This window comes from Marmota flaviventris, chromosome 2, assembly GCF_047511675.1.
Source record: "Marmota flaviventris isolate mMarFla1 chromosome 2, mMarFla1.hap1, whole genome shotgun sequence".
In the NCBI taxonomy this organism is placed as follows: domain Eukaryota; kingdom Metazoa; phylum Chordata; class Mammalia; order Rodentia; family Sciuridae; genus Marmota; species Marmota flaviventris.
The window spans coordinates 93,113,917-93,127,019 of NC_092499.1; the positions used below are offsets into that span (position 1 = coordinate 93,113,917).

Here is a 13,103-nt window from a genome sequence, read left to right on the forward strand (position 1 = left end):
GGGTGAACTTTCTTCTTGGACCTATGGCAGATGCAATTCAAAGTTTCACTAAAATTGCCCAGGCTCTGGTCTTCTAAGTGAATAAAACATGAATGCCAAGGGAATCTGGACATCCTCTTAGCCTTTATTTTCCCTGTCCATAAAATGAATAGGGATAATTCTATGACCTAAAGTTTATTAATGGATTCACTCATTCAGTTTACAGAATACCTACTATGGCCCAAGCACTGTTGTGTAGGTTGGTAATGCCAAGGTAATGAAATACCTGAAGAGATCTGGAAACTCTCCAGCTCTAAGTAGTTATTACTTTTACTGTCAGTGGTCACCACCCCAACCCCAACCCCCACCCCTATACACACAAATCAACTGAACAAAGAAAGTTACCTAAACAATAGTGAAGATTCAAGAAGGAAGTTCTCTGCACAGAACTTTCCAAAAACAAACTTTTCCCAGCGGGGTGTGGTGGTTCACCTGTAATCCTATGGATTAGAAACACTGAGGCAGAAGGGTCTCAAATTCAAGGCCAACCTTAACAATTAGTGAGGCCTTAAGCAATTCAGTGAAATCCTATCTCAATTTAAAAAATAAAAAGGGCTGGGAATGTGACTCAGTGGTAAAGATACCCTGGGTTCAATCCCCAATAAAAAAACAAACAAAACCTCTTCCCTAAACCTTTTCAAGAAGCAAGAAAAGTCCTAGATCTGAACAGTTCTCTGGTTCCTGATTTTTTTTTTTTAACCCCTTGAGCAGAGAATCCTGAAACCTCCCAATGTATTCCTGGGCTGTAGTTATCAACCAAAGTTTGAGTTCTGTCGGTCACTGCTTAGCGCTCTTAATCTTTCTGGACATCATTTTCCAAGAATGAAAACATCAGGTTCTAGGTTTTTCACTGACAGGGGCACAGTTAGCAAATCTTTTAGCATCTCTGGAAGGGCCCTGGATAAAGGCACTTCCAGCCAGAATCTAGGATGGGTGGCCTGATACCCCAAACCGAGGCGCGTACCCCAGATCAGAGGACGTCTATGTACAGTCCAACCTATTGCCATTCTAAACATCACGAGACTTTATGAGAAAATGAAACTGAAAAGGGGAAAATCCCTCTCTCTAACCTGGCCCGGCGTCGCAAGCTAGGAGACTGGTGACGCGCCCCGCGGGCCGGGTCCTGATTGGCTGTGTGCTCAAGGAATTTAAGTGGACGCGCCCCGCCGGGCTTGCATTTTGCGTTTGACTTTGCTCGAGTCGCAATGTCTCGCTCCGTGGCGGTGGCGGTGGCGTTGGCCTTGTTCATGCTACTCTTTCTGACCGGTCTGGACGCTGACCCGCGTAAGTGTCTCTTCTTAACACCACCCTCTGTGATCCTTTGGCAGTCTCTTAACTCTAACTCCAAGTTCTTCCCAGAGTGGGGACCAGGGCTCGGTCTCTACGTAAATCGTGGCGTGGCGGGGGATTAGGAAGGGAGTGAAAGCCCAGAACGCCTACTTCTTGCTCCTTTGCTGGAGGATCGAGGGAGACCTCTGGCTGCTGGGACAAGGTGGATCTTGACCGAGTTTGCGGGTTTGGGTAAGTTTTAGAGCCCCCCCCGAGATGGAGAGGGTTTTCCTCCCCACTTCGCACCTCCTCTGGCTCCCGGAGCGCAGCGGTAGGATGGGGCGAATAGGCCAGTCCCAGAGACACGGAGTTGGGGGCTGTGAATGAGTGGAAACCGGTGTCTGGGGTACGTGGAAGACACAACCCACGGGAAGACAAACCGCGACAACTCTGCTTCCTTCAGACTGGAAGCGCCCGGCTAGGTACACTTTCTTCTAATGATCCAGTGGCACCAAACCAAGGCGCGCAAACGCTGTTCTCATTACTTGTTGCTTTATTAATAATTCTAAAAGCTACCCGTTATTACAGTTTGCTGTATGCCAAGGACTGTACATACTTTATATCAGTGTTGCTTTTTTTTCCCAACGGTGTTTGGGATTGAACCCAGGGCATTGTGCATGCTCAGGAAAGTGCTCTACCACGGAGCCACACTCTCAGCCCTATGTGAATTAACTTTGAAAATGGATGTAAATACTATGATTACCCGAATCAAGCACCTGAGAAAACTGGGGTATCAAGATTTATTTATTGATTGTACTGGAGATTGAAACTAAGAGCACTTTATCACTAACCTTATATCCCTAGACCTTTCTGTTTTTGTTTGTTTGTTTTTTAATTTAGAGACAGGGGCTTGCTAACTTGCTTAGGGTCTCACTAAGCTTCTGGGGTCGACCTGGGGCACCAAAATTTTAAGCCACTTAATCACAGGCGATAAATAACAATTAGGATTGAAATTGAGCCTGACCAGTGCCTTTGTGGTAGGTAGCTAGGCATTTTGGTTGTAACCCATCTTTTTTTCTTTTTCTTTTTCTCCTTCTCTTCCCTCTTCTCGTCTTCCCTCTCCACTTTCTTCCCTAGAGGTGTTTTACCACTGAGTTACATACCCAGCCCTTTTTACTTTACATTTTAAAGTCACAGTACTGCTAAATTGTTTAGGGCGTAGCCAAATTGCTGAGGCTGGTCTCCATTTTGCAATCCTCCTGCTTCAGCCTTCCCAGTCGCTGGGATTACAGACATGAACCTTCATGGGGCTGGGTGTGACCGTTTTTTCAGAAACCTGCCTCCTCATCTTCCTGTGTTAAGTTCTCTGAAGCAAGATGGGTGATCAAGGGCCCTCCTTGCCTTTTCTTCATAGAGAGCTTCCTTTTTGGCAACTTGCCTGGTTCTTTCCAAGATATAGGAAGCCTCCACTTTCAGTTTTGAAAACATGACTATTGGTCAAAGTCAGGGAGGTAAGGGTAATTCAAGATGGTTACCAAGACTCATCCGGACACCCAGGATTTTGTGCGCTTTTTAAATACTCGGTGACAAATTGGAACTTCTCAACTTTTTCCCTTACAAATCCCCTGTGAAACAGTGTTTTGATCATAAGAAAATGGTAATTAATTTGAATAAAATTTATTTACAAAATAAAGAATAATGTATCTAGTGATGATAGGTGTCATTTAAAAAAATAGCAACCTGACATTTAAAAATCTTATTCTGAATATATAAAGAACTCAAAAAACACCCAAAACAATAAGCAAGCTAATAGCCCAATTAATAAATGGGTAAATGATCTACATAGATATTTCTCAAAAGAACAAATACAAATGGCTAACATATGAAAAAATATTCAACATACTTAGCAATCAGGGAAATGCAAATCAAAAGTATACTGAGAGGGCTAGGGTTGTAACTCCGTGGTAGCACACTTGCCTAGCATGCATGAGGCACTGGGTTTGATCCTCAGTGCCACATAAAAATAAAGAAAATAAGGTATGATGTCCATCTACAACTAAACAAACAAACAACAACAACAAAAACACTGAGAATTCATCTCATCTCAGTTAGAATGGCAATCACCAAGAATACACAGAACAGCTGGGCATGGTGGCCCATGCCTATAATCTCAGTGACTCAGGAGGCTGAAGCAGGAAGATCAGAGGCCAGCCCCAGCAACTTTCCAAGGCCCTCAGCAACTTAAAAAGAGCTGGGGGTGTAACTCATTGCTAAAGTGCCCTTGGGTTCTATCCCCAGTACTGAAAAATTAAAAAAAGAAATAAAAATTGCTGTGAGGATGTGAGGGAAAATATACACTGATACATTGTTGATGGGAATGCAAATTAGTACAACCACTTTAGAAAGCAGTATGGAGATTCCTTAAAAGACCAGGAATTAAAAAAAAAAAAAAAAAAAAAGGACTATGAATGGTGCAGGGCAGGTGGTTGATGCCTCAGCAATTTAGCAAGGCCTTAAGCAACTCAGTGAGATACACACACACACACACACACACACACCCCACATTTTCTGGTACACTATACCTACATACATACACAATGGAGTTTTACTCAGACACACACAAAAAAGTGAAATTGTTATTTGTGGGGAAATGGATGGAATTTGGAGAACATCATGCTAACTGAAATAAGTTAGACTCAGAAAATTAAGGTTCAAATCTTTTCTCTCATATGCAGAGCAAGAATATGGAATCTCATGAAAATAGAAGGAAGAATGCCAGGCAGGGTGGCACATGCCTATAATCCCAGTGCCTTGGGAAGCTGAGGCAAGAGGATTGAATGTACAAAGCCAACTTCAGTAACTTAGCAAGGCCCTAAGCAACTTAGTGAGAACCTGTCTCTAAAATATATATATATATACACACACACACACACACACACACCACACATACACATATACACACACGTATATATATGATATACATATATTCAGAGGGAGGGAAAGAAAAGTTACTGGGGAATGAGATGGATCAAAAAAAAATTTTTTTTTTTGAGTATTGAAGAGTAGGATTTATTGAAGTGAGAAGAAAAGAGACATAGCTCCTACAGGCCGAGAGGGGACCCGATAGGGGTTGCCACTTAAGTGTACTAGTCAAGGGGTAGGGGCATTGATCAATTTCTGTGCTAATCAGGAAAAGTGCTAAGGCTATTGTTGGTTAGCCCTTAAGTCTGTAACCTTCACTCAGATCTGGCCCATCTCATTTTTCCCACTGTTCTGGAACAAAGGAGTTGGCTGGAATGTTTGGAATGTTCCTATATTTCATGAAGTAGCCTGTTCATGTAGAGAAACCTCTTTTTCAGGGGCCCATTTTCTTAACTGCCTGTTTTTCTATCTATCTATCTATCTATCTATCTATCCATCCATCCTATCTATCCTATTCTATCTTATTCATTTCCTCCCTCTGAAGAAGAGCCCCTAACTGCCATTAGGGATAGGGGTGATGACCACTCTGGTTACTTCCTATGGGAGCCTATCTAAGGGTCCCTGGTAGATGGGGAGTTCATCTTGGATTCCATCTGTACGGCCATTTGTAGCTTGATATCTTGTGTATCCGGGATCCATGGTGACCGTTGGTGGGTGATTGGTCAGGTATACATTAGACAGGGATCATGCCTTCCAAGAATCCTGGACAAACCCCCAAAAGATGAAATGAGATTTTCAGCCTCTGCTGCTGTATGTAATGTTACAGCTGATCCTAGCTCCCTGCCAGAGACTTCAACTTCTTGTCTCAAGATTTTGAAGAATGAAATCCAAAGACAAGTAAGAGTGAATATAAAAGAGTAAGATTTTTTTCAAGTGAGAAGAAAAGAGACAGCTCACATAGGGTTTGAAAGGACCCAATAGGGATTGCCCTGGATTGATCAAATTATATTATGTGCTAGTACCAATATATAGCATAATGAATCTCACTATTATGTATAATTATAAAGTACCAGTAAAAAAGTCATTTTGAAAAATTCCAAAGAAGATACCTAGTTCATTTCTGGAAAATACACAAGAAATATTCAATGTTGATTGCCTCTAAAGATCTATTTTCCCCATGTTTGTATGTGAGTTTTTTTGTTTTACTGTAGGCATGGATTAATTTTTCAGTTAAGCTTTGGAAACTTAAGTAATTCTCCCGAAGTCACAAGGCTAGTAAGTGACTGAGCCCACAGATCTTGGCCAAATTCAAACCTAGCTCGATATTGTCTTTATCCTAGAAGACATTATAGTGATATTCTTGCAAAATTCTGCCTGCTTCATTCAAAGAGAGAATTCTGGGCAGGATGAAGTTGTGTTCTGACCCCTGAACAAAATAAATGCTTTTTTGCTTTTTTTCTATTTCTTTGTGGTGTTGGTATTGGGGATAAAACCAACTCTTGTAGGCATTTAATTTTTTTTGTTGTTGTTGTTTTGGTTTTTGATACTAGGGATTGAACCCAGGGATGCTTAACTACTGAGCCACATCCCCAGACTTTTTTAAAAATATATTTTATTTAGAGACAGGGTCTCTCTGAGTTGCTAAGTGCCTTGCTAAGTTGCTGAGGCTGGCTTTTAACTCAGATCCTCCTGTCTCAGCCTCCCGAGCCGCTGGGATTATAGGCAGGCTCGCCACTGCATCCGGCTAATTTTTTTTTTTTTTAAACTGGGAATTGAACCCAGGCGAGCTTTACCACTGAGCTACATCACCAGTCCTTTATATTTTTTTAATTTTGAGACAGGGTCTCGCGAATTTGCTTAGGGACTTAGTCATTTTTGTTTCTTTGTTTTCTAGCTCATGTAATCAGAGATTTGACATATAAACACTGGGCAGGAATAAACAGGTTATGTTTGGTCTCAACATATGTTGGCTTGATTTGCATAGGAAGCTGAGCCAGGAGGTAATAATAATAACTTCTGCTACTTACAGAGCAATTGCTGTGTGCTAGTCACTGTACTAGACACTTATTATACATTAGGAAGTCAGATGGGCATAGATGTAGGCAGAAGCAGGAACCAAAAAGGAAGTGGGTAAACATAGGAAAGAAAATGTAAGGGGTTGAAGTAGTGTACAACAGCGTGAATAATTTGATGTAGCTTCTATGCAGGGTATATTAAATGAGAAATGAAGTTTGAAAAGTAGGTTGGGACCTTGAGTGATGTATTAAGAAATTCAATGGGTACTGAGAGGACATTAAATATTCTTGAGAGCTGCCCAGAAAGTTTCTTTAAAATAATTTCCAGTAACCAAAGATACTGGTAGAAATCAGCTAGAAAACAAAACGAGACTAAAACCAAACAAGCCAACAAACAAAACTCAAAAAGCATATAGAGAACAATTATGTGGGAAACATAGTAAGTTCTACTCTGTTTCACGAAATAGAGTAGCCTATTGGGAGAGTAGAAACTCATTTGGCCAGAGTGGAAATGGCATCCGGACAAATAGGTCAAATTTAACCTTTGGTGCCTAACTTGAGACCGAGTTAGCTCCAAGTAAAATACTCTTGACAAATTTATTTTGTCTTTCCCTGATGTTTCTCAGGTTCTCCGAAAATTCAAGTTTATACACGGCACCCAGCTGAGAATGGAAAACCGAACTTCCTCAACTGCTACGTATCTGGGTTTCATCCACCCCAGATTCAAATAGATCTGTTGAAAAACGGACAGAAGATAGAAAAAGTCGAGCAGTCGGACCTCTCTTTCAGCAAGGACTGGTCCTTCTATCTTCTGGTGCACACTGAATTCACCCCCAATGATAAAGATGAATACGCATGCAGAGTTACACATGAAACTCTGAAGGAGCCCAAGATAGTGAAGTGGGGTAAGTTTTCAGGTTTTTTCCTTAGCTGTTGAAAGTTATTCCTAAGTAGAGTCACAGCTTAAAGCTTTTTCTGTATTTAAAAAAAAAAAAAAATTGTATACTGGGATTGTCAGGGAGTGTTTCTAAAGCACTGATGAGTGGCACCTTCTGAGAGACTTCTGCATGGCATATTCCCTGAGCCAGTGGGGTCCTCGTAGTGAGAGCAGGGAGTAGCAGCAGCACTCCCAGTGCTTCTTACCACTGTTGGCTTCCTCTAGCTTTTCTGGCAGCCTTATGGACACTTGGCACCAAGAAGCATCACAGGGAGGCACAGGTCTTCGCCTATAAATCCCACTGTCCTGACACCTAGAAACCTGGACTCCTTTAATACTGGCTGGGTTTGGCTCTGAGGCCAGTAGGCAGGATTGGGTCTACAAGTGTTCAAAGCTACACAGTTTGGGACATTTGTTAGTACATAGTATCTTAAAAAGTAAAGCTTAATGTTTCCCATTTTCTTTTTCATAGACCGAGACAACTAACCAGCATCCTGGGACTAACCAACAACACAGAGGTGGGTTTTTGACTTTAAGAAATGTTTTTGTTTATTATCCTAGGGACTATTTAGAGACAACTCTAACATGATAATCTTCACTGTATGGAGGACATTAACTAAGGTAGCATGTTAGCAGGTAAAGAATTCTTTGAGTCACATTCCTGGGTCATATTCCTTTCTCCTGTGGAATGGCATGAGGAAGGCCTGTGGTCCCAGGTGTGACTCTGTCAGCATCACTGACCCTGTAACAGGAAGACAGAGGAGCTGCCAGTGAGATGTGGCTGGATAGAGGCAGCTGATTACCCACACCACCTGCAAGGGTTTGATCTTTCTTCTGTCATTTTCATATCAGGCGTTTCTGCATAGAAAAAGACCTCAAAAATGAATTATTCTCACACTGGACATGGTGGTGAATGCCTGTAATCTCCAGCTACTCAGGAGGCTAAGGCAAGAAGATTGCACGTTTGAAACTGGCCTCAGCAATTTAGTGAGAGACCTCATCTCAAAAGAAAAACAAAAAACACATAGCAGTTGTTTTGTTCTTCATCCAGAAGAGAGGGGTGACACAGTTCTGCAGATGTCCTATTCTTTCAGTTTCTTGTTCAGTCTCAGTGTGTGGGTGCTCTGTTTGCCTTGAAGAAGCTCCTAGCCACTTGAGGAAAGAAATGGAAACAGACTGGTTTATATTCCCTGTAAAAATCTATAATAGATGTAATTACAAGGAGCTCTAGAAGCATGAAAGAAGGAGAAACTTTGACTTCTTGATATCTTCAGCTGCATTCCAGTAGTGGTAGAAAATTCAGCTTTTCAATGAAATTTTACTGCCCAGGATATCTTGATGCTGAAAACCCATTCAAATCTATTATCTTTAGGACAGAAAAATTTATTTAAGAGAAGTTGGGTTATCTGCACAGTCATACAGTTATTAAATGGCAAAGCCAGGACATAAACTCTAATATTAGAATTCTTTCCTCTAAGATTTTGGGAGCACTGATAGAATAAATTACTGGGATATGTTCTTTGTAATGGGTTTTGAAAATTTTCTGTAGCCACTTCTAAAAAGGTGACCTACATTGAAGAAGTTAGACAAATTGATGGTGGGATCTGTAATCCAAATAAAGTAAATGCATTCACAAATTTTTTTCCTTTTCTTTTTTCTTTCTTTCAGGACTGAAGATGCTTTATTTGGACTGGACTAATTTCGAATTATTTTCTTTCTTTCTCAAGTTGATATGCAAATACACTTTATGCACGTAGGAAGTTGCAATGATGTAATAGTAGTCTTCTTAATAATTCTACTTTAGGAACTATCCTTGTGTTTGTCTCTCCCTGGTGTCCAGAAAAAAATTCAGAAATTATAGACTAACATTTGGGTAATAGGTGTCTTATAAGAAATAATAAACTATCTATGACTACTTTGATTGGAAACCTTATGCATAAAAGCCATTTTTATATTTTGGAGTTCCACAAGAAGGGCTGATAGAAAAAACAAACGAACTAGTAAATATAATTGAATGTAAGAGTTGATCATATATCAAGCCTTAATCCTGTAGGAAACTCCATATATCTCTCATTAACTGGATGTAGTTATTCACCTTTAGTTCTCCACAATATAGATGATTAAAAAATATAACTGAAGATATATTTATATCTTGTTGGTGAAGCACAAGGGCACAATTGAAGCCTGCACATCACTGTGGTGCATTAAGAAAGGGCTTTTATGGGGGAAGAAAAGCAGTAAAGCAGTGGATGGCGAAGGACAGAAGCCAAGTGAGGGTGTGATATTAGAAGTTTCCACACAGCCTTTTCCCACAGGGACCTCTATATAACAAAGAACACACCTTAGAATTTGTCCTGCCTCAAAGCAAAGGATCTGGCTTTTGGTAATCCACAACAGCCTGTCTTTGGCTATATCAGGCTATGGGATGGCATGAAACTTAAAATTTCCAGTTCTCTCCAGTATCCTCAAGCAATGTACAGGTGCTAATTGTTGGCACAATAGGCAAAAGCTGGGAACTGGCTCACTGGGGCAGATCTGAATTGGGGCATCAGTTGCTACTGTGAGTTTCCTATTAAATTCCTCTGGTGGGCCCCTAACACATGTAATCCCAAACTCCCATTACAACTTCAAAGTTTCTAAGGGGTTAGCATTAGAATTTGAATACCAGTAGGCTCAGAACTAAGTTTGAATCCTAATTTCACAAAGGGAACTGGAAAATTCCTGACCCAATCTTAGGTTGGATATGGCTTAATTGTGTCCTCAAAAGTCCATTGTGGTTAGAGTCTTGATTTCCAGGGTGGCAGTTTGGGGAGGTGGTGGAACCTTTGAGAGGTGGGGTGCTGCGCCCCTCCCCTGACTCAGGCAATGGCAAGGTCCTACTGAGGAGGATGGCGCAAGGCGTCCATCCTCTGGAGGAGCGCAGTATGTTTCTGGGAATGGGCTGGTTTGTTTTTGTATTCCTTTAATAAGTATAGTTGCGACTTCTCATATGAAAATTAAGTATGAAGGAAAAAACATGACTTTCCCAATTAATGCAACTACTTCTAAAGAATAGATCTGTTTGCTCTAAATGCAATGATTCAGCTGTGGAGCGTAAATTGTTAATGTCTAATGAAAAACTCCCTGTATTCCTGCCAAGGAAGTTTTTGAGAAATTAAATTAAAATCTAGAGAAGAAAAATTAATGTTAAGAAGACAGATTAGTGCTTAGTACTGGGCAACTTGTTCTTGTTCCTGTGCACAATGGTTTGTGCTCTTACTCTTGTTTGATTAAAATTAATAACAAGTCAACCACTTGCCATAACCATGGCACCGTTTCCAGTCAGTAAGTCAAGAAAGAATAGTCAAGGTATAGGCCAATAGTTTGGGACATTTGTAACTATTATTAAAAGTTAACTAAGCAGAAACAGCTCAAAGCAAAACGCGAACTGAAAGTACAAATGCTTGCTTTTGCATAAGCCAAGATACGTTCTTCTAATTGTAGCTACTTAATATTTTGTTTCTTTGAATAATGATTCCTGTTTTGTAACCTACAAAGTACTGTGAGCCTGCCAAAATGAAAAGTATATATGATCAACTTCACAAGTAAAGATTGGGATCAACACCTTCACTTTGGTGTCTGTGTTGTTTCTCCACCCCCCTTTCGCCGACTCCTCACCATCCTTTCGTCTCCTGAGACCCCCTGTTGGAGCTGGTCTCCGACAGTGGGGCCTAGAGCAATGTCTTTAGGTCACTGGGTGTATGCTCTCAGAAGGTAGTTCCCATGAGACCTCTTGGGTTCTTCTGAGCGGTTTACTATGAAAAGAGGATGCCTAGCCCCTCCTATGCTATCTGCTTCTGGCTTGAGATCAATCACTTGTTTTCTCCTGCATGCACTCCTTTCATTGCTATTGGCACCACGAGAATTACTGTATTCAAATTCACCATGTGGTGATGCAGACAAAGAGTCAGCCTTCATCACAGAGCCTGGGCTATGCTTTTTAGAAAAACAATAAACTAAATAAATCTTTTTATTAAGTAGACTGTGTCAGGTGTTTTGTTATGATACAAAGCTGACTAATAGAGTCATCATATCCACAAAATGGGACAATTATTCCTATGTCACAATTCATTTATTCATTCAATTTTTTTGTTCAATAAATATGGAGTATCTACTCACCTGGCAGCGTTCCCAAGGTTGTTCTGAGAAGGTGATAATAATGAGAATGTCTCTGTAAGATGTAAAGCTCTAGGCGATGCCATTTACTTTCAGTGGTTCTTTATTTGCACAGCTAATTAGAACAAATTATCTAAAACTACAGCAGGGAAATATAGGAAAATTTCTTAGCACTGAACTGCTGAATCATTTTTCCTAATAGGCTTTAGACAACAAGATGGTCCTCACTAACTCTTTATTTATTTATTTATTTTAAAAGTTTTTTAGTTGTACACGGTCACAATACCTTTGCTTTATTTATTTACTTTTATGTGGTGCTGAGGATCGAACCTAGGGCCTTGCATGTGCTAGGCGAGCACTCTACTGCTGAGCCACAACCCAAGCCCCTCTTTATTTTTTTAAAAATATTTTTTAGTTGTACATGGACACAATACTTTTAATCATTTTATTTTTATGTAATGCTGAGGATCAAATCAGGGCCTTACTGGTATAGTTAGGCAAGTGCTCTACCACTGAGCTATAACCCCACCCCTTACTCTTAACAGTTCCTCCAAGGATGGACCTGCAGGCAAAACTTCCTTTTGTCAGCATCAGGAATTTTGAGAATAACCTTTTTACATAGGGAATTCATGAAGTCTAATCGCATTTTCAGGAGATTCTAGTTCTGCCTGTCAAAGTTCATCCTCTTGCTGGGTGTCGTGGCGCATGCCTATAATCTCAGTGGCTCGGGAGGCTGGGGCAGGAGGATCACCAGTTCAAAGTCAGCCTCACAACTTAGTGAGGTACTAAGCAACTCAGTGAGACCCTGTCTCTAAATAAAATACAAAATAGGGTTGGGGATGTGGCTCAGTGGTCAAGTGCCCCTGAGTTCAATCCCCAGTACCCGCCCCCCCCAAAAAATCACCTTTTATCTCTGTTAACTCCTCAGTTTTCTTACCTGTAAATAAAAATAAAGGATTCTTACTGGTGATGGTGCCACAACCACTTGTGTATCAGTTTTATCTGTTAGATTTATAGGATAGAAACTCAGTACCAACTCAAGTTTGGCAGAACGAGGTAGGCAAAGTGTCCAGGACGCCAGTGTACACTAGTTTTCAATTCAATCAGACTCAACACTCCCCTCTTTTTTTTTTTTTAAAGAGAGAGAGAGAATTTTTAATATTTATTTTTTAGTTTTCGGCAGACACAACATCTTCGTTTGTATGTGGTGCTGAGGATCGAACCCGGGCCGCATGCATGCCAGGCAAGCGCGCTACCACTTGAGCCACATCCCCAGCCCAACACTCCCCTCTTTCAAGTTTCAATTAGTTAATTAACTTTGAGACATCTTCTTGCTATGTTCCCCAAGTGGACTACAAATTTTAGATCCTCTTGCCTGTCATACTGCTGGGATTATAGGCATGCACCCCTCACCCAGCTTCCTCCCCTCCCCCTTTTAAAACACTTATTTTTAACTGACCCAAGATCTCTGTGAATGGTGGCATTTAAGACTGAAAGATAGACTGCATTGGTGGTGTAAGAGCAGAAAAGGGAGTGATCCCTTTGCTGCACATCACAAAGATTCATGGCTGACACCTTTACAACAAAAGAAAGGTTAATAAGAGCAAAGCCTAACAAATTTATTAACAATGCAAATGTACATGGAGCTATACAAAATATGAAAACAAAGAAAAGTCAGATGGCTGCGGCTTAATTGCCTTCTTCATAGGGGAGAGGGAAATAGGGAAATAGCAAGACACTTACAAAGTGATTTAGAATAGTAAATG

General features: G+C 40.7%; 1 protein-coding gene across 1 annotated transcript; it reads left to right on the forward strand.

The window, feature by feature from the left end:
* The first annotated feature begins 1,207 nt into the window (after positions 1 to 1,207).
* B2m (beta-2-microglobulin) lies at positions 1,208 to 10,791 on the forward strand. Its single transcript, XM_027925098.2, has 4 exons — positions 1,208 to 1,323; positions 6,872 to 7,150; positions 7,655 to 7,700; positions 8,851 to 10,791. The coding sequence occupies exons 1-3, from the start codon at positions 1,245 to 1,247 to the stop codon at positions 7,666 to 7,668; spliced, it is 372 nt and encodes a 123-aa protein (XP_027780899.1). The 5' UTR covers positions 1,208 to 1,244; the 3' UTR covers positions 7,669 to 7,700; positions 8,851 to 10,791.
* The last annotated feature ends 2,312 nt before the right edge of the window (positions 10,792 to 13,103 follow it).

Coding starts and splice junctions, on each gene's coding strand:
- B2m (XM_027925098.2), top strand. CDS start 1,245: ATGTCTCGCTCCGTGGCGGTGGCGGTGGCGTTGGCCTTGTTCATGCTA. Junction 1,324..6,871: donor CGGTCTGGACGCTGACCCGC/GTAAGTGTCTCT, acceptor GATGTTTCTCAG/GTTCTCCGAAAATTCAAGTT.